This window comes from Trachurus trachurus (genome assembly GCF_905171665.1).
Source record: "Trachurus trachurus genome assembly, chromosome: 9".
In the NCBI taxonomy this organism is placed as follows: Eukaryota; Metazoa; Chordata; class Actinopteri; order Carangiformes; family Carangidae; genus Trachurus; species Trachurus trachurus.
In genome coordinates, this window is record NC_139895.1 from 11,636,138 (window position 1) to 11,662,744 (window position 26,607).

A 26,607-nucleotide genomic window follows, 5' to 3' on the forward strand; every position below is an offset into this window, starting at 1 on the left:
TTTTTTGTTAATTCCACATGTGTTCATTCATAGTTTTGGTGCCTTCAGTGAGAATAAAGGAAACACATTGAATGAGAAGGTGTGTCCAAACTTTTGGCCTGTACTGTACACCTGAAACAATAAACACAGCCGATCGTGTGAATTTACTTTCCTTCACTGAAAATAGGTTCTTGAATGTTTTCTGCTTGCGCTCCTAAAATTTTAACTTAGTTAGAGGTCACCATGCTCCTCGTAAAAACATTATGACAATGTAACACTGGAAATATAATTAAGCATGTGCTTAATTCCTCATCCAACTCTGATTTGATTGTAATTCTGTGTGGAATACAGATGAGTCATTGTTTTGTGTCCAGATAAATTGCTAAAATTTTATTTTTTGGCATTTTATTATAGGTAAATTGTTATACTGTACAAGGTCTAACAAAATACCATAGTATACCAACAGAATAACTAAATTCATTATTGTACCAGACAACTTTGTTGCCAAGGGTGAATTTAGAGCACCAACAACTTGAATATCCATCAGCAAAATCTGTGTAACAACTTATTTGTCAGTATTTATGAACTGTCTCTGTTTAAATGAACTTAGTAAAATGGAACAAAGTCACAGAGAGAGACATAATGTGATCACAATAAACAGTAATGACTGAGAACAGCAATAAAATTAAACTAACATGATCAATTGTCCTTGGCCATCATAATGGACAGAAATGCTCACATACCAAAGGAAGACTGAGGAAAAAATGATATACAATGATGAAGAGAAACTGATGAATGATAAGAAAGTAGAGAAGGCAAACGTTGCACATGTTTCGCCATCATCGAACTTTCACATCTATAGTTGTTGAAAATGTCCAGCACTCTGCCGTGGTTTCTTTTGCGCCGGCCTGTCACTTTTTGTGGATGTGCCACTTTGTCTTTTCAGGGCAGTGATCCTGTTTCTGACATAGTCCTTTACACCTTTCCACGTTCGTGTCCTCAGCACTTTTGGCTCAGCCTCTAGACACTGAATGCAGTCGTTTTTCTGAGGCACTGTGTGTCCTTTAATGAAGCTCATCATGTGTCTTTCAACAGCATGAACCTCCGCGTCGTCCCATTTATGTTTGCCCTTACTTTGAGAGCCTGTTGGAGGTGAAAGCAGAAAGGAATGAACATCTACCATCACTGAAACAACTCCAGAAAACAAAATATTCCTCTAAATAAGTCCCTTTCATAACATAGGGAGAAGTCTTAATCTAAAGGCTAATGTCTAATGTTGTCCACATTTCCAATCTTAGACTATAATAATAATTCTATAATTGTAATAAACAACAATTTGACAAACTTTGTTTTTATTTAACTTTTGACCTGCGTGATGATGAAAACATGTTGCAAATCAAAAGAAATCCTCAGCTCTATGTATTAGTATTTCTTATTTATAAAACCCACTGAAGCTTAAAAAATATCTTGTGAGTTACTCTTAATCCAACATTGTGCACAAAAGACACCCAAGAAAAAAAAAGAAAAAAAAACAAAGGGACACGATCACCATTCCTACCTTTGCTGTCAGAGTTGTCAGATTTTGGAAATGCAGTCCCAGCGATGCCCGTTGTTAGTCCGTGTGCTTGTTGATGAAAAAAATTTCCGGGTTCATACGTTGCAGTTTGATGCCATGACGTAACTTGTTTTGATCTCCCTGTAATGACGACAAAAAGAGGAATTCTTATTTTAGATACTGTACATACTGATAATACTGAGCACTGATTTCTCATCCGTTTGCTTCATGATATCAAATGAAATTTCCACATGAAAGCTTGTCCAATTCCATTTAGAAAGGTCTCGGTCCTTGCAAGTGTGACTCCTCAAAAACAGACAGATGTGAATTCATGTGCCTGCATTATGACTCAATTTTATGCCGAGATTGTGGCTCTTAATTTTGGCATACATGTGAGACTGTGTTGGTTCATTTTAAGAGATCATCAGGTCAGGTGTTGCATTAGAAAGAGATTTAGTTCTGCATTTTCAACTGGTGAGTGAAATGGCTGCACCATGAGTGGCATGATGAGACACCAGATTTTCTATTGCTAAAATTAAGAACATGTAACTTTCATAAGATCAGTCCACAATTCAATGTGGATCTGGCTGGCATCTGATTTAAATCCTGTATCTAAATCTAAACTTGACTTTCATATGTTGATATCACGTATACCAGAAAAGTGAAAAATGATTACCTCCAGAACGCATTTTAACATTGTCGACCTGCACGTTGCTGCCCTGTCGCAGGCTTCGGACTGGATTGTTGGGCCCCAAAATTTGGTTTGCCTCCTCATCCAGGTTCAGCATCTGTAGCATTGTGGCGTAATGCTTCTGGACCTTGTTCGAGTTCAGTGCCTCTGGGTTTTGAGCTCCGCATTCTTGGACATAACGTCGTACACAGTCGGCCCCCCTGTAGGCTGACAGCGTAGTTGGTCGGGCGAAGAGAAAGGGGTTCTTGCTGGGGACCCCGACTGCCTCGCGGGTCTCTACTATGAGCTCCAAAGCCGACACGAATGAGGGTTTCAGTAGAACGGGGACCATTCTCCCGGTGCTTCCTCGTACGTCAACCCTAGCAAAGAACCTACACATTGTTCTTTCCAAGTCTGAGACAGACTCGTCCATGTCATCCAGCGCTTTTGACTTTTTCCGCGACATAAAAGCTGTTATGTGAATCGTTGATATCTCCGCAGTTTTCCTCCTGTTAAAAAAGATTGTCCGAGCGAGTATCAACCTGGCCAGGGCAGCGTAGTTTTCAACAGTGGGGGCATCTCTGAGATTTTTCTCAGCAACAACATGAGCACTCTCCATGTGGAAATTCAGGCGCTTTATGTCTTCTGCGAACGGCACCTTCTTGTCTGTGGTCCGTCTCGTTTCTTTGAGAGTTGCTAATGCGCCTGAGGAAATGAGCTTGGTCCATTTCTTCTGGTACACATGGAGGAAGTTCTGCGCAGACTCTGCCAGGCTGGTGTCACCGCTCTTCTCTGCGTTACTCTCAACAATACCGCAAGTCTTCTGCAGGAGGCAGCCCAGCTTGAGGGCAAGTGAAGGAGCACTGTATGTTTTCTTTTCTGAGTCATAACCTGCTAAGACTTTGACTGCGGACACCACGTGTCGGAAGCTGGGGGTGGAAAAGAAATCCTGTAGGTTCCTCAGAGGGGTGATTTTACGAGCTTCGAGCACAAGCCTCGCAATCTGGCGAAGGTTTTGTCTTATAGCTTCGTGCTTCTTCAAGTCAGATCTGTACAGGTTGAATTGATGCTCCCCAAATTGCAAGATAATCTTGTCGTCCATTACAGCTTGTGTTATGTCATCGTAGATCATTTCACACAGTATATCTCTAAAGCCATCCGTTACACCAAGATCTCCTAAAGTCTGAAGCGCACACCGTGATGCAATGCGCTTTTGTCCAGTAGGCAATCGTTTTCCATTCTTCACTCTCTCCGTACACTGCTTCATGTGTCTGAACATCGATTTCTTAAAGTAAAGACCTTGACAGTAAAGACAGTGAATAAAGTCTTTGGCTTGTCCACCTTTGATTGGTCTTTTTTGAGGGTTGAGTTGTCCCTTTCCCGTTCTCAGAACATCTTTATTGTGTTCAAAGTTTCCCTGTTTTATTAAATTCTTCCATATCTTCAGTCTTTCACTGGAAAACAAGGGATACTGAAATGCAACTGCAACCTCTGCTTTGTCACTGTGGACTGTCTCTAGATGTCGTGCCATTTTAGTTTGTGGCTTCGAGCAAAACAAGCAGTAATTCTTCTTCCTTTTAACCACTTTGGAATTTAAAGTTGACAGCACTACAGCTTCATGGGATGACTTCTTATCATTTGCACAGGACTTTGTTATATCTTCGTCCGAGCAACTCTCTGATTTAGCCTCTTCTTTCACTGGTAGAGGAGACGCTTCGTCTGCAGAGGTTGGCAAACAGCTTCCGCTCGATTCATCTGAAGAGCTCCCGTCACTGTCCGATTGTAAATCAGAAATATCGCCACCGGTGTTGGGCAGGTAATCAGGATCAGTGTCATCCTCCGACTCAGCTGACATGTTTTCCAATTTCTGAAGGAAAAAATAATAATACATGAGGAAACACAATCTGTGCTTGTGTCAAATATTACTCTGAGTATTTCCATTTAATATTTTAATAGACAGGCATAGCTAAGTGCAAATCTATGATTGCTTATCTGAGAATCAAATCATTTAAAAGGATTATCATTTGACTTCAATGAATTAATTTGGTGTTTGCTATTGTCTTCTTGTTTAATGCTTTGAAATACTCACAAATGACTTACAGGTGCACCTCAATAAATTAGAATATCATGGAAAATTCAATTTCCAGTAGTTCAAGTCAAATAACCCCAACCAATTATTGAGTGCATATAGATGGACATACATTTCAGAAGGTCAACATTTCCATTTTAAAAGGGTCTTCATTAAATATAAGTCATAATCATTACAATTAAAATAAATTAAAGACATGAAATGTTTCATTCTGTGTCTAATGGATCTACATAATGTATTGTTTTCACTTTTTGAATTGAATTACTAACATAAATAAACTTTTCCATAATTTATTGAAATGCACCTGTGGTCGTGGCGATTACATGATACCATGTGAACACAGCTGAACCACCAGAAGAACATAGCTGAGATGGACTGTGGGCAACGCTTTACTATAACACAAGGAAATGGGAAACTGATCTGACTTGATCTGAAAATATAAACTTTTTTATTTGTTGAGGATCAAATAAACAAACCCAAATAATAAGGGAACTACCTCTGACTCTCTTGGTGACATTGGCTTATCACAGGCCTCATCATGGTCATCAAAAGATGCAGGTGATGCACAATCGTCTGAATGACAGTGTGTCTGTTGTGTCTGGAAAAACAATGAAAATGAGGCAATTTTAACTATATGACAGTTATGGGGGTGAAACTTAAGGTAATCCAATCTAATCAAATAACAAACATTGATGCAGAGGGAATAATTTTATCATTAAGTTACCGTTGACTCTTCTGAGGGCGGCTCAACTTGCACTTGTGCACTGCTGGTCTTGGTTTGTTCACACTGAGATAGATCGACCATTGATGGAGGAAACTACGAGTGAAAACAAACAATGGTCCATACTAAGTTTTTGCACGTGCGTACGTAATGTGTGAATTGAGTTACATCATTGCAAATCAAACGACATCATCCAAAACAAGAAATGTTAGCCACCTGAATAGTCGTGGGTTGAGACAGCCCATCAGCGCTGTCATCAGGAGGGACGGATTGCAGCTTGAAGGGGAAGTATATTATTTATCAGTCTCTGTTTTGCAATGTCTTACTGAGTAGTAATAGTTACTATCTAAAGAAATAACATTGATTGTCCATCTTCAATGTAAAATTGCCACAACACACTTACAAGTTTATCCATCTCAGCCAGTTGTTTGACTAGTTGTGCACGATGAAGTAAAAGCGCTGAACGCCATATATCATTGTTGCCCTGGAAACAGATAAAAAGCACATGTTGACTGAAATATCCACACAACAGCAGCTAAAAGAGAGAGTCTCATTTGGTAAATACTATTACAGTCACTTAAGCTTAGTAGCAATTCACTAAGTGAAATAAAAATCTACCACACTTTAGTTTTATATTTACAAAATAATAAATAAATGAAACACCAAACAACAGAGCTTTCCTCTGTAGTAACTTTTTGGTGTTTTGAGATTTTCCTCACATTCTCCTGTGACGGCTCATTGTTGGAAGACGCGGCTGATTCATGAACAGGCTTCACAGCTCCTGAGGAAAAGACAGACAGACTATAAGAGGAAACAATATTGTACAATATTGTACAATGTTAGAAAGTTATATGAAGGCAAATAATGAACATAAGATTTTAATCTTATATCTAATTGCACATTCATTCTTAAAAATCAGCTATTATTTTATACCACGTAGAGATTTTGTTCTGTAAATCATCTACTGTATGTGAACTGAACTCCTCTCTTTTTCCTATTTATGTTTTTGGTTTCACAAATTAAAAGATCCAAATCAAGCCGTAAATCATTCAATTCAAATCATTCATAAAAATTGTCTGAAACCCACAACGCCTGAAGCTTTTGCCAGTGTATGATGCACACATAACCAAACACAGCTTACCCCTGCAGTGTGATGAAGGGGCCCACTGAGGCTGCTGGTGTGAAGCGGCTCCACCGTAGCTGTGAGTGTATCCAGCGACGCCAGCAGACGCTCCATCCAGAGTCGGCTGAGATGCGCTCGCACGCTGCCCACACGACGGCAGGCTCATAGACGCATCTTGAAGTCCACTTTGTAAACCCTGACTGATTAACGGAGGTCGAAATGACCCTTTGTAAGGGTCGTGGGGTAAGGGAGGTGGTAAATGTTGCGGCCTGCAAAGCTGCAGTCCTTGGTTCGTTTGGGGAAGAGGTGGTGGAGGTACGGTTTTCTGTTGGTTTGCCGTTAGCAGCACAGATGCATTCTGGGGGCTTTGCTGAGCACAGGACATAAGAGGAGAGGCACCGGTGTTGTGAAATATCATGGTGGATGGTAGAGAATGGTTGCTGACGTGAGGGGCTTTGTACGGGATGTTATTTGTGGACGATAAGGTGCCGAAGTCGCTCAGACAGCTCTGATTGGACGTCGTCTGCAGGTGGCCGTAGGAGGGTCGCTGACCGGAAGACGAGCCCAGGCCAAGATGCTGAGAGCTGGCCACGGAGTTGAGGGGGGGTCCTCCTGGGGTTGAAGCTGCGGTCCAGCCATTCTGTCCCAACCACGACGAACAGGGGAGGTGGCCTTTACCTGCTGATGAGTTTTCCATCATTCTTCATAATCTTCAATGTGCTGTTTGAAATCTCTCGTTCCTTTGGACACACGTCCTGGTGGAGCAAAACAACATGCAACATTTACATCATCACACTCATGTTGTAGTAGTATGTATTTCCTTTAAAAAAAACAAAAAAAGACCCATCTTTTCTGATCTAGTGCAACATTACAGAGCAGAGCGTTCTGGTTGTGGAAATGCTTTTGCACCAAGTGTCTGTAAGATGGAAAGTATCTATTGGATCTAATTTTAGCTGGATATAAACTATATAGATATAAATAACAGAACAACAAACAGCCAGGACTGAGGTATTACATCAGGTTTATATTTTAGTCTATCTTACAGACATATAATATAAAGGTTCTTCACTGGAGAATAGGGAAACGTTTCATATAATAACATGATATAATCAACTGCAACAGCTGGAAACGATTGTTTGAAATAACTATCAAATATTATTAAACTGTGCATGAGATATAATGTGAGTATGTGAGTTTGTAACGCAGAAATGGCCAAATTATAAACAGGTTTATATGACACTGGAATATTTCATTAACGATTGTTGAAAATATGTTGATGTAGGCTAACTAAACAGCTGACCGATGAGGTCGGCTAGCCACTATGTCATTTCTATAATATTTAATGGATGATAACGTTATTATTTGTCCCAAATCCTGACAGAGGGAGGACGGTAATCTATGTTTATCTACCGGTAAAATGAAATGAAAATACCTGGTGGTAAGTGGTGCTACGTCGATTAGCAGTTAGCAGTTAGCTTTGTTAGCCTGTGAAGTAATTTATTCGTAGCTGAGACAACGAGTGGAAATTCACCAAAGTAAGAAAGAGTGAGACGCTTTGACACATCTAATGTCTAATGTTGACTGAAATGTTGTTAGAAGGTGAGTACCACACCTGTAGACATCAGGGAAACGGCCTTTGTTTACCTTACATGCTGCAGCTAACAGGTCACGTCACTTCCGCTTTGGGAGCGTTTCCGCTTGTCCTTTCAAAGTAAAAGCCTGCGGCTAGTGTGACGTCACGAAACACTTAACTTGTCCAAACCTCTTTTACAGTCTATGGTCCAAACTATGACACCTGAAACAATAAACACAGCCGATCGTGTGAATTTACTTTCCTTCACTGAAAATAGGTTCTTGAATGTTTTCTGCTTGCGCTCCTAAAATTTTAACTTAGTTAGAGGTCACCATACTCCTCCTAAAAACAATATCATTGAAAATATAATTAAGCATGTGATTATTTCCTCCTCCAACGCTGATTTGATTGTATTCTATGTGTGGAATACAGACGAGTCATTGTTCTGTTTCCAGATAAATTGCTAGAATTTTATTTTTTGGCATTTTATTATAGGTAAATTGTTGTATTATACAAAGTCTAATAAAATACCATAGTATACCAAACAGAATAATTAATTCAGTATATTGTACCAGACAACTTTGTTGCCATTTGCCAAGGGTGCACTTGGAGCGCCAACAACTTGAATATCCATCAGCTGTGTAACACCTTATTTGTCAGTATTTATGAACTGTCTGTCTCTGTTTAAATGAACAATACTAAAATGGAACAAAGTCACAGAGAGAGACATAATGTGATCACAATAAACAGTAATGACTGAGAACAACAATAACATTAAACTAACATGATCAATTGTCCTTGGCCATCATAATGGACAGAAATGCTCACATACCAGAGGAAGACTGAGAAAAAATGATATACAATGATGAAGAGAAACTGATGAAGGATAAGAAAGTAGAGAAGGCAAACGTTGCACATGTTTTGCCATCATCAAACTTTCACATCTATAGTTGTTGAAAATGTCCAGCACTCTGCCGTGGTTTCTTTTGCGCCGGCCTGTCACTTTTTGTGGATGTGCCACTTTGTCTTTTCAGGGCAGTGATCCTGTTTCTGACATAGTCCTTTACACCTTTCCACGTTCGTGTCCTCAGCACTTTTGGCTCAGCCTCTAGACACTGAATGCAGTCGTTTTTCTGAGGCACTATGTGTCCTTTAATGAAGCTCATCATGTGTCTTTCAACAGCATGAACCTCTGCGTCGTCCCATTTATGTTTGCCCTTACTTTGAGAGCCTGTTGGAGGTAAAAGCAGAAAGAAATGAACATCTATCATCACTGAAACAACTCCAGAAAACAAAATATTCCCTTTCATAACATAGGGAGAAGTCTTAATCTAAAGTGAAGCCAGATGTTTCTTCAAGATACTACTATCATAAAGGCTAATGTCTAATGTTGTCCACATTTCCAATCTTAGACTATAATAATAATTCTATAATTGTAATAAACAACAATTTGACAAACTTTGTTTTTATTTAACTTTTGACCTGCGTGATGATGAAAACATGTTGCAAGTCAAAAGAAATCTTCAGCTCTATGTATTAGTATTTCTTATTTATAAAACCCACTGGAGCTTAAAAAATATCTTGTGAGTTACTCTTAATCCAACATTGTGCACAAAAGACACCCAAGAAAAATGTAAAAAAACAAAGGGACACGATCACCATTCCTTGAATTTCCCTGCTAGGGATGAATAAAGTATTCTCTATCTATCTATCTCTATTCCTACCTTTGCTGTCCAAGTTGTCAGATTTTGGAAATGCAGTCCCAGCGATGCCCGATGTTAGTCCGTGTGCTTCTTGATGAAAAAAATTTCCGGGTTCATACGTTGCAGTTTGATGCCTTGACGGAGCTTGTTTTGATCTCCCTGTAATGACGACAAAAAGAGGAATTCTTATTTTAGATACTGTACATACTGATAATACTGAGCACTGATTTCTCATCCGTTTGCTTCATGATATCAAATGAAATTTCCACATGAAAGCTTGTCCAATTCCATTCAGAAAGGTCTCGGTCCTTGCAAGTGCAACTCCTCAAAAACAGACAGATGTGAATTCATGTGCCTGCATTATGACTTCATTTTATGCAGAGATTGTGGCTCTTAATTTTGGCATACATGTGAGACTGTGTTGGTTCATTTTAAGAGACCATCAGGTCAGGTGTTGCATTAGAAAGAGATTTAGTTCTGCATTTTCAACTGGTGAGTGAAATGGCTGCACCATGAGTGGCATGATGAGACACCAGATTTTCTGTCTAACACTTGCTAAAATAAAGAACATGCAACTTTAATCAGAAGATCAGTCCAAAATTCAATGTGGGTCAGATTGGCACCTGATTTAAAGGAATAGTTCACCAAAAAATGAAATTCATGAACGCGAGAGCATGCACCAGGCAAATTCAATACAGGACTGTTTAGGCTGTAAAAATGTCCTAAATGACGTTGTTTCAAGTAAACTCTGGACTATATCCCTTCAGGACACTTGGATTGCAGTGGACGAGCAGTGTGGAGGAATATTACATGTTTTTTGTGTAGTTTTATGGACGTTTTTGTGTTGGTCCCTATTAATCTCATATGACGTTTTCGTTGGACTACGAACCAGCCTCCCGGGTCTCCAGATGCACTTTGAGGGATAAAAAACTACTCCGGAGTATTCATCAGCATGAGGGTGAGTCACTAATGACCGAATTTCATTTTATGGTGAACAATTCCTTTAAATCCTGTATCTAAATCTAAACTGTACAAAACTTGACTTTCATATGTTGACATCACGTATACCAGAAAAGTGAAAAATGATTACCTCCAGAACGCATTTTAACATTGTCCAGCTGCACGTTGCTGCCCTGTCGCAGGCTTCGGACTGGATTGTTGGGCCCTAAAATTTGGTTCGCCTCCTCATCATCCAGGTTCAGCATCTGTAGCATTGTGGCGTAATGCTTCTTGATCTTGTTCGATTTCAGCGCCTCAGGGTTTTGAGCTCCGCATTCTCGGACAAAACGTTTGACACATTCACACCCCCTGTAGGCTGACAGTGTAGCTGGTCGGGCGAAGAGAAAGGGGTTCTTGCTGGGGACCCCGACTGCCTCGCGGGTCTCTACTATGAGCTCCAAAGCCGACACGAATGAGGGTTTCAGTAGAACGGGGACCATTCTCCCGGTGCTTCCTCGTACGTCAACCCTAGCAAAGAACCTACACATTGTTCTTTCCAAGTCTGAGACAGACTTGTCCATGTCATCCAGCACGTTTGACTTTTTCCGCGACATAAAAGCTGTTACGTGAATCGTTGATATCTCCACAGTTGACCTCCTGTTAAAAAAGATTGTCCGAGCGAGTGTCAACCTGGCCAGGGCAGCGTAGTTTTCAACAGTGGGGGCATCTCTGAGATTTTTCTCAGCAGCAACATGAGCACTCTCCATGTGGAAATTCAGGCGCTTTACGTCTTCGGCGAACGGCACCTTCTTGTCTGTGGTCCGTTTCGTTTCTTTGAGAGCTGTTAACGCGCCTGAGGAAATGAGCTTGGTCCATTTCTTCTGGTACACATGGAGGAAGTTCTGCGCAGACTCTGCCAGGCTGGTGTCACCGCTCTTCTCTGCGTTACTCTCAACAATACCGCAAGTCTTCTGCAGGAGGTAGCCCAGCTTGAGGGCAAGTGACGGAGCACTGTATGTTTTCTTTTCTGAGTCATAACCTGCTAAGACTTTGACTGCGGACACCACGTGTCGGAAGCTGGGGGTGGAAAAGAAATCCTGTAGGTTCCTCAGAGGGGTGATTTTTCGAGCTTCAAGCACAAGCCTCGCAATCTGGCGAAGGTTTTGTCTTATAGAATCGTGCTTCTTCAAGTCAGATCTGTACAGGTTGAATTGATGCTCCCCAAATTGCAAGATAATCTTGTCATCCATTACAGCTTGTGTTATGTCATCGTAGATCATTTCACACAGTATATCTCTAAAGCCATCCGTTACTCCAAGATCTCCTAAAATCTGAAGCGCACACCGCGATGCAATGCGCCTTTTTCCAGTAGGCAATCGTTTTCCGTTCTTCACTCTCTCCGTACACTGCTTCATGTGTTGGGACATCCATTTCTTCGAGTAAAGACCTTGACAGTAAAGACAGTGAATAAAGTCTTTGGCCTCTCCACTTTTGGTTGGTCTTTTGTAAGGATTGAGTTGTCCCTTTCCCGTTCTCAGAACATCTTTATTGTGCTTAAAGTTTCCCTGTTTCATTAAATTCTTCCATATCTTCAGTCTTTCACTGGAAAACAAGGGATACTGAAATGCAACTGCAACCTCTGCTTTGTCACTGTGGACTTTCTCTAGATGCCGTGCCATTTTAGTTTGTGGCTTCGAGCAAAACAAGCAGTAATTCTTCTTCCTGTTTTTGTTATCCACTTTGGAATTTAAAGTTGACAGCACTAAAGCTTCATGGGACGACTTCTTATCATTTGCACAGGACTTTGTTATATCTTCGTCCGAGCAACTCTCTGATTTAGCCTCTTCTTTCAGTGGTAGAGGAGACGCTTCGTCTGCAGAGGTTGGCAAACAGCTTCCGCTCGATTCATCTGAAGAGCTCCCGTCACTGTCCGATTGTAAATCAGAAATATCGCCACCGGTGTTGGGCAGGTAATCAGGATCAGTGTCATCCTCCGACTCAGCTGACATGTTTTCCAATTTCTGAAAGAAAAAAAAAACATGAGGAAACACAATATGTGATTGTGTCAAATATTACTCTTATGAGTATTTATATTTAATATTTTAAAAGACAACCTATGGCTGCTTATTTGAGAATCAAAGAATTTAAAAGGATTTTCATTTGACTTCAATCAGTTAATTTGGTGTTTGCTATTGTCTTCTTGTTTAATACTCACAAATGACTTCATCACAATATATTACAGGTGCAGCTCAATAAATTCGAATATCATGGAAAAGTCAGTTTCCAGTAGTTCAAGTCAAATAACCCCAACCAATTATTGAGTGCATATAGATGGACATACTTTTCAGAAGGTCAACATTTCCATATTATGCTTTTTTCTTTTTGCTGTTAGGTCTTCATTAAATGTAAGCCATTATCATTGCAATTAAAATAAATTAATTAAAGACATGAAATGTTTCATTCTGCGTCTAATGGATCTACATAATGTATTGTTTTCACTTTTTGAATTGAATTACTGACATAAATAAACTTTTCCATAATTTACAGAAATGCACCTGTGGTCGTGGCAATTACATGATACCATGTGAACACAGCTGAACCACCAGAAGAACATAGCTGAGATGGACTGTGGGCAACGCTTTACTATAACACAAGGAAATGGGAAACTGATCTGACTTGATCTGAAAATATAAACTTTTTTATTTGTTGAGGATCAAACAAACAAGCCCAAATAATAAGGGAACTACCTCTGACTCTCTTGGTGACATTGGCTTATCACAGGCCTCATCATGGTCATCAAAAGATGCAGGTGATGCACAATCGTCTGAATGACAGTGTGTCTGTTGTGTCTGGGGAAAAAAAAACAATGAAAAGAAGGCTATTTTAACTATATGACAGTTATGGGGGTGAACATTAAGGTAATCCAATCTAATCAAATAACAAACATTGATGCAGAGGGAATCATTTTAGTTACCATTGACTCTTCTGAGGGCGGCTCAACTTGTACTTGTGCACTGCTGGTCTTGGTTTGTTCACACTGAGATAGATCAACCATTGATGGAGGAAACTACGAGTGAAAACAAACAATGGTCCATACTAAGTTTTTGCACGTGCGTACGTAATGTGTGAATTGAGTTACATCATTGCAAATCAAACAAGATCATCCAAAACAAGAAATGTTAGCCACCTGAGTAGTCGTGGGTTGAGACAGCCCATCAGCGCTGTCATCAGGAGGGACGGATTGCAGCTTGAAGGGGAAGTATATTATTTATCAGTCTCTGTTTTGCAATGTCTTACTGAGTAGTAATAGTTACTATCTAAAGAAATAACATTGATTGTCCATCTTCAATGTAAAATTGCCACAACACACTTACAAGTTTATCCATCTCAGCCAGTTGTTCGACTAGTTGTGCACGATGAAGTAAAAGCGCTGAACGCCATATATCATTGTTGCCCTGGAAACAGATAAAAAGCACATGTTGACTGAAATATCCACACAACAGCAGCTAAAAGAGAGAGTCTCATTTGGTAAATACTATTACAGTCACTTAAACTTAGTAGCAATTCGCTATGTGAAATAAAAATCTACCACACTTTAGTTTTATATTTACAAAATAATAAATAAATGAAACACCAAACAACGGAGCTTTCCTCTGTGGTACGTTTTTTAAGATTTTTCTCACATTCTCCTGCGACGGCTCATTGTTGGAAGACGCGGCTGATTCATGGACAGGCTTCACAGCTCCTGAGGAAAACAATGTTGTACAATATTGTACAATGTTAGAAAGTTATATGAAGGCAAATAATGAACAAAAGATTTCAATCTTATATCTAACTGCACATTCATTCTTAAAAATCAGCTATTATTTCATACCACGTAGAGATTTTGCTCTGTAAACCATCTATGTGAACTGAGCTCCCCTCTTTTTTTCCTGTTTATGGTTTTACAAATTAAAAGATCCAAATCAAGCCGTAAATCATTCAATTCAAAAAATCGAATAAAAATTGTCTGAAACCCACAATGCCAGAAGCCTTTGCCAGTGTATGATGCTCACATTACAAAACACAGCTTACCCCTGCAGTGTGATGAAGGGGCCCACTGAGGCTGCTGGTGTGAAGCGGCTCCACCGTAGCTGTGAGCGTAACCAGCGATGCCAGCAGACGCTCCATCCAGAGTCGGCTGAGATGCGCTCGCACGCTGCCCACACGACGGCAGGCTCATAGACACATCTTGAAGTCCACTTTGTAAACCCTGACTGATTAACGGAGGTCGAAATTGCGCTTTGTAAGGGTCGTGGGGTAAGGGAGGTGGTAAATGTTGCGGCCTGCAAAGCTGTAGTCCTTGGTTTGTTTGGGGAAGAGGTGGTGGAGGTACGGTTTTCTGTTGGTTTGCCGTTAGCAGCACAGATGCATTCTGGGGGCTTTGCTGAGCACAGGACATAAGAGGAGAGGCACCGGTGTTGTGAAATATCATGGTGGATGGTAGAGAATGGTTGCTGACGTGAGGGGCTTTGTACGGGATGTTATTTGTGGACGATAAGGTGCCGAAGTCGCTCAGACAGCTCTGATTGGACGTCTGCAGGTGGCCGTAGGAGGGTCGCTGACCGGAAGACGAGCCCAGGCCAAGATGCTGAGAGCTGGCCACGGAGTTGAGGGGGGGTCCTCCTGGGGTTGAAGCTGCGGTCCAGCCATTCTGTCCCAACCACGACGAACAGGGGAGGTGGCCTTTACCTGCTGATGAGTTTTCCATCATTCTTCATAATCTTCAATCTGTTGTTGTTGTTGAAATCTCTCGTTCCACTTCCTTTGGACACACGTCCTGGTGGAGCAAAACAACATGTAACATTTACATCATCATACTCATGTTGTAGTAGTATTTCTTTTGGGGAAAAAAACACCCATATTCTCTGATCTACTGCAACATGAGAGCAGAGTGTTGTGGTTGTGGAAATGATTTTGCACCAACTGTCTATAAGAGGGAGAGTAAATATTGGATCTAATGTAGGGATTTTAGCTGGATATAAACTATATAAATATAAATAATAGAACATCCCAGATAACAAACAGCCAGAAATGAGGAGGTATGACATCAAGTTTATGTTTTAGTTTATATTACAGACACCTAATATAGAGGTTCTTCACTGGAGAATAGGAAACGTTTCATATGTAATATAATAACACAACTGCAACAGCTGGAAACGATTGTTTGAAATAACTATCAAATATTATTCAACTGTGCATGGGATTAAATGGGAGTATGTGAGTTTGTTACGCAGAAATGGCCAAATTATAAACAGTTTTATATGACACTGGAATATTTCATTAACGATTGTTGAAAAATATATGTTTATGTAGCCTAACTAAACAGCTAACCCGTGAGGTCGGCTATGTCATTTCTATAACATTTCATAGATGATAACGTAGTTATTTGTCCCAAATCCTGGGAGAGGGAGGACGGTAATCTATGTTTATATCTGAAATGAAACACGGTGAAAATACCTGGTGGTAAGCGGTGCTACGTTGATTAGCAGTTAGCAGTTAGCTGTTAGCTTTGTTAGCCTGTGAAATGCCGGTTATTTATTCGTAGCTGAGAAAACGAGTGAAAATTCACCGACGTAAGAGAGAAAGAGACGAACGGACGCTTCGACACATCTAATGTTGACTGAAATGTTGTTTGAAGAAGGTGAGTACTACCACACAGACATCAGGGAAACGGCCTTTGTTTACCTTACATGCTCCTGCTAACAGGTCACGTCACTTCCGCTTTGGGTTTTTTCAGAATAAGAGCCCGTTTCGCCACAAACAGCAACACATGAAATAAATCAATGAAAAACTTTTAATGAAGAATAAACATCACGAATTAAAAATATAAAAGTTAAATAAAATGAGAAAAAAAACCGATAACATTACACTGTCGATAAAGTTGCCTAAATTATCATGACAATTTAATTATTTTTTTTCACACATTGTTTACCTTCATTTACAATAAAACCCATGAACAATTTAGCTAAACTTCGGGCTAATCAGAGACATTTCAGTTTTCAACAGTGTCCTTTTATTTGAAGTGAAACGTTTATCTTATCTTCCAGTGCTATGACACATTTGCTTCCAGGCACAATAGTTGCAAAACTAGATGAAAGTAGGCTACATAGAAAATACATGACAATGCATGAGGGGGAAAAAAACATGGGGAATCTTGTGGAAGCATTTATACCGAATGAGACACAGATAAAAGACCCTTGGAGAAACTGCAATAAGTAGAAACACAGCATTTGATACTGTATAAACAGTTGAAAAAAGTTATTTTAATCAGGTAAAAAGAAAGAAAAAAGATAGGCTATATGAATAATAACTGTTGATATTTGCTTGTCTGTCAAATGGTAGTGTGATGATGTAACATGTTTTTGTGTTTTATTAATCTCTGACTCATCGTAAGTTGTTTCTCATCAATAACAATGTCAGTGTTCACGCTGACACTTGTAAATTTGACACAACAGATTGGCTGTAAAGTGTTAGATCAGTTTAGAGTTGAATAAACCTCAAACCATCATGATAGAAAAATTAACTTCTCTGAACATCACAGACTGATCTCAGTGTGACACATTTTGGTATCAGACGTTTTAGCATCACCAGATTCTCCAATATAAAAATATGGGAGGAATTTCTCAGTGAAACTCTTGTAAAGATACATTTAAATGTTTTACATATAAAATAAAGGAAACCTCCCATAATGTACTTCTTTTTGTTCATTTACAGCTTCATCATTTTGTTTTCATGACAATAATCCTATAAAATTCACAATAAAATATGAAAACATAATGAAAAATCTCAACGACAATTAGGCTATTGAAACAGTTTCAGCATTTTGTTTTCACATTTTCTCGGATATTAATGTTGATTTTAAGAAGTGACACAACCTACAAACTCTCTAGAAAAACTAACGTCCCTGAACGTCACAGACTGATCTCAGTGGGACACATTTTGATATCAGAGGTTTTAGCATCACCAGCTTCTCCAACACTGAAATAAGGGAAGAGTTTCTCAGTGAAAGTGTCTCTGTGAGTGTAGATGTGAGTCATGTCTTCAGGGTCGTAGAAGGACACCTCCCCCCTGTCGTAGTCCAGCTGGACTCTGATCCTCTGGAGACTCTTCTCCACTGTCACCGTCTTACCAGCACCATTGGTGTATTTTCCATCACGGTGCCTGAAACACCAGATTCCATGTTTTGGTGAAAGACATATTTCTCCCTTCCTGTCAATTGGCTCTTTAGCCAAACCCACAGTCCAGCGAGGATGATCTCCCACCTCCACCTCCCAGCTGTGTTTCCCTGAGCTGAAGCCCTCAGAGCCCAGAACAGTGATATACTTGGTGTTTCTCTCTGGATTGTCAGGAAGCTGCTGATACGTGTCTCCCTGTCTCACACTGGTCAGATCATCAGACAGATGGAGGATGGGATGTGCAGTGTTTGGGTCCAGGATGACAGGAGTGAAGTGGACCCTCTTCTTCATCTTCTCCTTGATCTTCTCCCAGACTCTGAAGGACAGGCTGCCCAGGTGTTTGGCCTCATCTATCAGAGCTCCTGAGAGCAGCTGTGGATCTGACAGTGAGCACTGGGCTCTGGCTCTGGTCTGAGTGGCTTTATAACTGCTGAGGAACGCCACCTTGTGTTTCTGCAGCTCTTCTTCAACAGCACAGATACTGTCTGACAGAGAGGAGATCTGCTCCTCAATCATCTTCATCTCTCTGCTCATAGTCTTCCCCTTCTGCTCCTCTTCCTCCCTCAGAGCTGCCAGTCTGGACTCCTCTTCCTCTTTCAGGAGCTGGTGGAGCTTGTTGAACTCTGCTCTGATCTGCCTCTCTGTGGACGACAGCTGCTTCTTGGAGTGTTGAATCATGTCATCGTATGTTTTCTCCACTTGTTTGTATTTGTCCTTCTTGTCCTGCAGAGACTTTAAGTCAGATTTCAGCTGCTGCTTCAGGTCACTGACTGCTTCTTCTACAGGAACCACCTTGTGACTCTGGTGAAGAGAAAACTCACAGACAGGACACACAGCTCTGTCTTCATCCTTACAGAACAATCTAGGCTCCTCTTCGTGTTTACTACAAACCACTGTTTGTTTTTCATGTTGCTTTTCAGTCTCTGATGATCCAGATTTCTGTCTCCCAGCAAAGGAATCAGCCAGATCCTTCAGTGCAAAGTCTATCTGTGGATGTTCCTTTGAAGATTTCCTTTTACAAATGGGACAGTTTTTGTTTTTAGCTTGTTCCCAGAATTTTTTCAGGCAGCTTGAACAGAATCTGTGGTTGCAGCTCAGAGACACAGGATCTCTGAAAGTCTCTGAACACACGTGGCAACTCAGGAAACTTTCAAAGAGAGCTCTCTCAGCCATTTCCTTATTATCTTGATTATATTTCAACAGGGAGACTCACCAAGTCACTGACTCTGCTCTTGAAAATAATCCAAACGTGTGTTTTCCAGTAGAGATCTCACACCCTGTAATGGCGTCTCAGCGCTGATCAACAATGACAAATGTACTTTCGTTTTCTTCTACCTCTTGTCAATGATTAAATTATCACAGGCAGGAAATGCAGCCATGTTGTTGAGTCTCCAGCAGATGGAGCTGTCAGCAAGTCAACCAGATGTTTTCCTCTTGATAAACAATAACATGATTTCCTCATTCTTAATCCATCAAACATTTTTTAATACATAAATATGATGAAAATAGTAGTTTGTCCAAGTTTTCAACTGAGCCAACAGCTGCACACATGAAAGAGTTTCATTAAGACATTTCTTATTCTGAAAAAGAAGGAAAAAAAGAGTTTGAATCATTAAAAAAAAAGTAGAGCTAAACACTGTTTGTAACACAGTCAAGTTTGATTCATACATTTTGTAATTAGTGGCTACAGCTCATCATTATTTACTGGACTTTTTTGTTCATATAGCCTACGGTAAGTCACTTTATAGACCATTGTTAAATGATAGACACTGTGCAAAAATGAAGACAGTGCAATTAAATACTTGATTAAAACAAAATGGTATTTAAAACAACTGATCAAATAATAAAAATATTAAATCATGAACAAACTGTCACAAAAATGAACAACTGCTCTTTTTTTCTTCAACATTTGAATATTTGCACATGCGCACTGACTGCATCAGTGTTCGCGCCGTTCGTTAGTTCGTAGCCTACGTGCCTCGTTCCCAGGTGGAGCTGGAGGACACAGCGTCAACAGTCACTGTCACCATTTTCGGAATAACCATTTTCCTACCGCTTGGCACATTGATGTGGTGAGTAAGAGTTACCCAAACTGTTACGTCGTCTCGCCCTGCTGTTATTCATTGTCAGATTCATGTTTTTAGAAGTTAGCTTAAAAGACAGGTTAGCTTAATATGACAGATAGCCTACCGTCTTAGCATTGTGTATTGCAAGGGGATAAACACTTTACTCTCTTGACTGTGTAAAATGTAGAGTAGTAAATGAGTAAACTCAAATCTATCCGTGAAATTTGCTATTTTGAGTTTAAAAAATAAAATAAATCAACTAAGTGTGGTGAAGTTTGGTGGTGATGGGGTGTTTAGCTCATGTTCAGTTTACAGGTGTTAGCCATGGTGTTAGCTCCTTAAGTTGATTTTCCAACATGACACGATGGTTGTAAAAACCGGTCAGCTCCTGATGTTTTCTGTGAAAAAGGTCTGGTTAGAAATCAAGAGCCATCTGCCTTTCATAGGTAAGTGTCATTTCTTCCATTGATTGTTTTACAACATCAGTTTAACATTAGCAAGGTGAGATGAAAGTAGTCATTGTAAAAGTGTTGTAGGTAAACAGGTGGTGAATTAAAGCAGAAGTAAGTGATATATTTGTGTTAATATAAGTCTTAAATAGTTATATCTTCCGACAGCAATCACTTACATAGAGTGTTTGGACCGAAACACGGGTCTGTCAGTCACTCTGTTCTGCTCTGAGCCCAGGAGAAAACTTTTATCGTATCCTACAGTTTTTATCCAATGAGGAGAGAGAACGGCATGCAGGGCTGTGTGTGCAGCCAAGGGACGCCGTGAATGTGGTGACGTAGCGACGAGGACTGTTATGGTGCGTTCAAGGAAACTCGTATTTTTCCGACCGTGAAGTGGTACCAGTTCGATCTGGTACGAGTTCACCGGTCGGAAGTTACGAGTGGCCGTTATAGTGACTTTCACCGGTAAAACAGGTCGGAAAAACACGAGTGGGTTGCCTGGAACGCTACAAAGTCGTAAGTTGTGACTTGAAGCTGTAATTTACGATTTCAAAAGCCTGCCTGGAACGCAGCATTAGCGAAAACGACCGGACCACTTACTTCTGCTTTAATCAAAATGGTGAATTTAACCTACAAGAAATAGGGAAGCGCAGTGTTTCCACTATGTACATTGCTGCTGCTGCAAAGTCATCAGTATAGAGGCTTTTCATTTGAAATGACAGATACAGGCATACAGCAGATGATAGAGGGAGATAATGGAAAGATGGGAGACAGCTAACTCATAATTTACTGATATATAATTGAAAAAAATTATATAAAGTGATCTCACAAAAGGGTGTAAATAGTGTAATGATGCTACTACTCATCACGATGACTCTTAAATGCAAGGCTGCTATTATGAGACTTTCCAACATGCTATTTTTCTTTTGTCTTGTACTGGCTTCAGATGTGATGTGACCTTTGGCGTAATTTTTGGAAGTCTATTGTATTTTACTTGCTGATACAAACAATGTGGAATTTTTTTTACCCTCAGTGTGTGTGGGTGTATGTTGTAGGTGGTGTAGATGGTGTCTACATTGTGTTTCATATTATGTGATGGACTATGAGAAAAAATGTCACTGTGGAATGATAAAGGCACCTATCTATCTATTTGTAAGGTAAGTTAAACCTGGTTTTCTTAACTTAAATGATGTTGTCATCTTATAACCTGAAACCAGTTTGCATCCCTGAATATCAGGGACTTGTGCCTCATTTACAGATGATGTTTGTTACAGTTGTAGGCCTACAGTATTTGTAGCCTATAGCCTTTGTTTGTTTTTTACTGTTAGGATTAAATTAGTAACTTATTTTTAGTTCCTACTTGAACACATTTTGAACATATGTTTACAATACTGATATATGGACAATGCATTTTCATGAAACTCTTTTTCTTACACATGGGATTCAGTGTTTCCTCTAGGATTTTTTAAAGCAGTTGTGGCTGTTTGACTTGTACCTTGTAATTTTTTCTTTTAACTCATCTTTTCTGCCTTTATCTCATTAGTCATCAGGATCAGATGTGGCTGCATGGCACCCTCTTGTCCTCGAAGGCCTTGCCATTGTAGATGATGACGACCCTAATCAATTTTGTACAACATGTCTTGTAAGTACTTGTACACAAAAAATTCAACCAGTAGAGATACAGACAAACTAGCATCCCTGAACGTCACAGACTGATCTCAGTGGGACACATTTTGATATCAGTGGTTTTTGCATCACCAGACTTTGCCACACCAAAATAAGGGAAGAGTTTCTCAGTGAAAGTGTCTCTGTGAGTGTAGATGTGAGTCATGTCTTCAGGGTCGTAGAAGGACACCTCCCCCCTGTCATAGTCCAGCTCAACTCTGATCCCCTGGAAACTCTTCTTCACTGTCAGAGTCTTACCAACAACCTCAAGGCATTTTCCATCACTGTGACATAAACACCAGACTCCATGTCTTGGTGAAACTCCTCGTTGAAAAAAAATCAATGTTGGTAACTCAACAAAACTAATACATTTTCTTGAAAAAAACAAAAACAGTTTCACTCATTCCAGTAACACATAAAAACACATAATTTTCACTGAGAGAAGCCACCGCAAAACATCGATCACGCTGCAACGTTCAGCGTTACATCACACACGAGTATTAGCAACACATCCTAATCAACTCAGCAGTAAAGTGACATCTGTGTCAGCCCTCAGTGTGATTTCTGCTTTCAGGGCTCTCCACTGAGGAAAAACAACACCAATGTAAATATCTTCTCCGTTGCTCGCTTTCTTTCTTTGGTTGTATTCCTCTGCTGAACAGAAAGGCTTTTTCTGTGTAGTACAATCCACTTCTGAACTGTGTCTTGGGCACTTTTTTTTTTTTTTTACCCTTTGCTTGTAGAAGCAGGTTGGCTGTAAAGTGTGATGATGAGTTTTGAGTTTAATAAACCTCAAACCATCATGACAGAAAAACTAACGTCCCTGAACATCACAGACTGATCTCAGTGGGACACATTTTGATATCAGTGGTTTTAGCATCATCAGCTTCTCCAACACAGAAATATGGGAAGAGTTTCTCAGTGAAAGTGTCTCTGTGAGTGTAGATGTGTCGTAGAAGGACACCTCCCCCCTGTCATAGTCCAGCTGGACTCTGATCCTCTGGAGACTCTTCTTCACTGTCACAGTCTCACCAACAGCATTGCTGTATTTTCCACTGCGATGCAATAAACACCAGACTCCATATTCTGCTGAAACAAATTGAAGAGCTCTTTTCCAAAACGCTATAAATCCATTTTCATAATTTCTAGAAAAATTACATTATTTACCCAGACCCACACATTTTTACAAAGATTAATTTTATTATGTTAAAACAGTGTATTTGCTCAGTCTGAACATGTTCAACAACAATTTTCAAATCTCACAACAATATTGTTGATTTTAAAAACCAAAGATTAATATATTTTTTAGCAAAACGCTATAAATCCAGGTATTCATTTTATCTTTCTTACATTTTTAAAACAAAAGAACATGCAGTAACCTTCCTGTAATATCAAAAGCTCATATTTGAAACAAAATCCAACCAATAACAAATTAAATAATACCTGCTAAATCAAATAAATAATAACAAAGTACATTCATTTATGTTTACATTTCATGTTTTTAAAGCTCATATTTGAAACCAAATAAATAAAAGAAATAACTGCTAAATCAAATAAATAACAAAATACATTCATTGTTTTTTTAAAGCTCATATTTGAAACAAAATCCAACCAATAACAAATTAAATACCTGCTAAATCAAATAAATAACATACACTAAATTCATTTTTGTTTAAATTTCATGTTTTTAAAAATGGCTTGGAGTAGGCATGGCCACCACATACAGTAAAACAATAGCTTAAAAAACAATAACATTTACATAGTGTTCAATCTTAGGACTTTAAGGTGCCTTTAAAGCACAGCAAAAAAAACAGCCAAATAAACATCAATGATTAAAACAATACAATGATAGAAAAATACATTCAATAGTCGTTCAGATTGTACTTTCTTACACAGCTCAGGTATCTAGCAATCTTTTTAAGTGCTATATGGCAAAAGGGAACTCTTTCAAAGAAACACTGCTTACAATCATTACAATACATTCAATAAATCCATTTCAATAAAATCAGAGTGGGTGGCCCACTAATGTTTGCTTTTTAGACCAGCAACTGAACTGAAGATGAACGTATGAAGTCCTGACGAACATGACTTTCAAGAACACTGTAAACAATACCTACCACACTGACAATGGCGATTCTTGGGGGTGGCCTGGGGTGGCACTGGCCACCCCTGAAAACTCATTGGCCACCCCTGTGGCCACCCCAAATTTGATAGGTAGTTGTTGGTTAAGTTCGTCAACAAAAGAAACAAGAGGAACGCTGTCACACACTCCTCTACACACAGTCACTGTAGCTGTGCCTCGCTCCGCTCTCTCTCTCTCTCTCTCTCTCTCTCTCTCTCCCTCTCTCTCTCTCTCCCTCTCTCTCTCTCTGTCACACACACACACACACACACACACACACACATACGGGCGCATAGGTCGCGCTTGACCGCTAATAAACGGTAAATGCGCTATCGCGCTAATTGTACAGTGTTGAAATTAACACACTTTATACAGAGTGCAGTCAGACACCAGGCTAAAGAGAGAGGAACAGCAGATCCTCTGACTGCGCAGTCAGCTGCAGGTGAGTGACAGACAGGTGACTGTGAACCAGCGACACCAGTGAGGCACAAGTTAACGTCCGTTTGTGGTCAGATCTTCCGTCACGGGGTCGGGGACGAGCTGCTGCATAACTGACACACATCAGGCTACTGTAGCCTAGGCTAAGTCCTCCTGTTAATATGTTTGCTGTGAAATAGGACTAGACTATATAGCTGTGCAGTACCTATTCTTAGTAGACCGGAAAGCAGCAGATGATAGAAGCGTCATTACAACCAGAGGAGACAGGAGATTTTTATTTTTTAGAGAATTGAGACTTGACTTGGATTTGGTAAAAAAAAAAAAAAAAAAGACTTGTGAACATCTCTGGCCCCCACTACTTAACTTTAGTTTTCATTCTTGCATTAGAGCATGGCATTTAATGTTTTAATGTCATGCTGTAATTTTCTGTCATGTTTGTACATTTACTAGCTATACATAATGAATATTGCACTGAAGCTTGATTTTAAGAAAATCTTGAATCAAATCAGAATTGTAATATCTGCCCGAACAATTGCAATTAGATCTTTTCCCAAAATCGTTCAGCCCTAGATGCACTTAAGAATATCCATGTTCTGTGTTTCTAAGAAACTTGTTCTGTAAATTGTTTACTTGTGATCAAAAATCTGAAGCTCAGTGCTGATGCTTTTCTGTAAATACTATAGTTTTCTAATAATAATAATAATAATAGCAACTTCTTCCAGTTTTAGGCTTACAATTACAGGTTAAAGTCCCACCCACTCCATAGGCTGCATACAGATAATTTTTATATGGTTGAAGAGACAATGGTGTAGCTACTTGCTCATCCCTAGCCATCTGGCCACCATCTGTGTCACCTGTATTGTTACCTACGTTTGCTTTACTAATTTAGGCAGCATCTTGTGATTAAACAAAAACACACGTGTGCTGGCAAAAAACAAACCAAAAAATCAAATTCCAGTATCTCCAACAAATTTAGATGTAAGATAAATAATAACATAAACCAAGCATGTTAAGAGCAATTTCAGTTTTTTCTTACAAGCATAGTTTATCTTTTGCTTACAGATAGGCCTACACTTTTTAATGAGGCCTATCTTTAAATATTAAGCTTTAATTTGAGTTTTTGGGTTTCTTCTGTTGCCTAGATTGCTGTGTTTATTTAATCACTAGATAGGGCTTCAATTAGTAAAGAACACACAGGTAACAATACAGGTAATACAGATAATGAGCTAATGACTGATGAATGTTATTCTATAGGATGAGTTAAGAGCAGGTGAATTTTGCTACCTTGATACAAATTGTGAAGAGGTGAGGACTTTTATCCACTACAAGGCTCTTAGAAAAGCTGTACCCTATCCTGAACAATTACTGATTAAAAACCGACATGTTAAAACAACCAGAGAGTACCAAGAACTGTGAAAAAAAATACTGTTTTTTAAAAGTTTTTTTTTTTACCAGTAAACCTTTCTTCTTGACATTTATGAGACAGGAAATCATGGGCGAGAGAGAGGTAATGTGACATGCAGTAAAGAACCTCCAGCCAAGATTTGAACCGCGGTCGGCTGCGTGTATCACAATAGTTTTGTTATGCCATGGCCACCCCACACTAGCTTTGTGTCCCATCTTGGCCACCCCAGTAAAAATATCCTGGATACGCCACTGCACACTGAGTGGCTTAAGTTAGTTATTATCAGTTATTAGTTCATCACATCACCATCAAACTCTGGGCAATTTACTCTTCAACATCACTCGGGCATACATCGTCAGTAACTTCAGACAGTGCATCATTATAAAATGCCTGCACCTCACCTGACACACCCATTTCTGTCAGAAGTGCTAACACATCACGTTTCTTTGCATCCTTTACAGTGGTCTGCTTAGGGAGTATGTCAGGTTTCAAGTCAGCCCACCGCTTTCCCGGGTTCAGTACACTGTGGAAAGAGTATGCTCCACTGTAAGTGGTTTTGAATCCAATCTTGTTGGAACTCAGTTCAAGCATGCACGCTTCACTTACTTTAAAGCTTCTCTGAGCCTTCACACACTTCTTAGTAGCAGATCGGAAATCAAATGCCTCCCAATCTTTGCCATAGATGTGCACATTTCCAAAGTTCTTCAGTAACGAATGATACTCCTGAACAGGGGTCGCGTTAACCGGATATTTTCCGTCATTGACCGTTTTTTTAAAACGGTGACGGAAAGATTTTGAGGCCATCCGTCATTTTGACGGATTGCAATTCACAGCCATGGCCTCTGGCCATGTGCATTTGTTTACAATGAAGCCGGCGGATAATCAATAAA

General features: G+C 39.7%; 3 protein-coding genes across 5 annotated transcripts; all 3 read right to left on the bottom strand.

Moving 5' to 3' along the window:
- Positions 1-466: 466 nt before the first annotated feature.
- LOC310992055 (uncharacterized protein) lies at positions 467-16,106 on the bottom strand. 2 transcript variants are annotated; one of them, XR_014595660.1, is made up of 11 exons: positions 16,080-16,106; positions 14,427-15,171; positions 14,036-14,097; positions 13,727-13,807; positions 13,540-13,599; positions 13,327-13,419; positions 13,100-13,201; positions 10,504-12,373; positions 9,435-9,572; positions 8,359-8,941; positions 467-543 (listed from the first exon to the last, which is right to left on the bottom strand). XR_014595660.1 is itself a non-coding variant. In XM_083980022.1 (10 exons), the coding sequence occupies exons 2-10, from the start codon at positions 15,103-15,105 to the stop codon at positions 8,655-8,657; spliced, it is 3,372 nt and encodes a 1,123-aa protein (XP_083836148.1). In that variant the 5' UTR covers positions 15,106-15,171; positions 16,080-16,106; the 3' UTR covers positions 8,293-8,654. The 2 variants fall into 2 exon arrangements, 1 of the variants encoding a protein (XP_083836148.1); XM_083980022.1 differs by lacking the exon at positions 467-543 and having other exon boundaries at positions 8,293-8,941.
- LOC310992056 (uncharacterized protein) lies at positions 473-7,810 on the bottom strand. Of its 2 annotated transcripts, none has more exons than XM_083980024.1 (10): positions 7,782-7,810; positions 6,156-6,892; positions 5,734-5,795; positions 5,418-5,498; positions 5,231-5,290; positions 5,018-5,110; positions 4,790-4,891; positions 2,211-4,071; positions 1,538-1,675; positions 473-1,122 (listed from the first exon to the last, which is right to left on the bottom strand). In XM_083980024.1, exons 2-10 carry the CDS (start codon positions 6,835-6,837, stop codon positions 836-838), a joined length of 3,366 nt encoding a protein of 1,121 aa, XP_083836150.1. In that variant the 5' UTR covers positions 6,838-6,892; positions 7,782-7,810; the 3' UTR covers positions 473-835. The 2 variants fall into 2 exon arrangements, with proteins under 2 accessions (XP_083836150.1, XP_083836149.1); XM_083980023.1 differs by having other exon boundaries at positions 7,748-7,796.
- A 260-nt stretch (positions 16,107-16,366) lies between the features above and the next one.
- LOC310990726 (nuclear factor 7, brain-like) lies at positions 16,367-18,817 on the bottom strand. The gene has a single exon (XM_083978211.1). It carries the CDS (start codon positions 18,740-18,742, stop codon positions 17,306-17,308), a length of 1,437 nt encoding a protein of 478 aa, XP_083834337.1. The 5' UTR covers positions 18,743-18,817; the 3' UTR covers positions 16,367-17,305.
- Positions 18,818-26,607: the final 7,790 nt, after the last annotated feature.

Coding starts and splice junctions, on each gene's coding strand:
- LOC310990726 (XM_083978211.1), bottom strand. CDS start 18,742: ATGGCTGAGAGAGCTCTCTTTGAAAGTTTCCTGAGTTGCCACGTGTGT.
- LOC310992055 (XM_083980022.1), bottom strand. CDS start 15,105: ATGATGGAAAACTCATCAGCAGGTAAAGGCCACCTCCCCTGTTCGTCG. Junction 13,600..13,726: donor TGGCTGAGATGGATAAACTT/GTAAGTGTGTTG, acceptor TTCCCCTTCAAG/CTGCAATCCGTCCCTCCTGA. Junction 12,374..13,099: donor TGTCACCAAGAGAGTCAGAG/GTAGTTCCCTTA, acceptor TTTTTCTTTCAG/AAATTGGAAAACATGTCAGC.
- LOC310992056 (XM_083980024.1), bottom strand. CDS start 6,837: ATGATGGAAAACTCATCAGCAGGTAAAGGCCACCTCCCCTGTTCGTCG. Junction 5,499..5,733: donor ATGAGCCGTCACAGGAGAAT/GTGAGGAAAATC, acceptor ATCTGTTTCCAG/GGCAACAATGATATATGGCG. Junction 5,111..5,230: donor CTCAACCCACGACTATTCAG/GTGGCTAACATT, acceptor TTTCACTCGTAG/TTTCCTCCATCAATGGTCGA.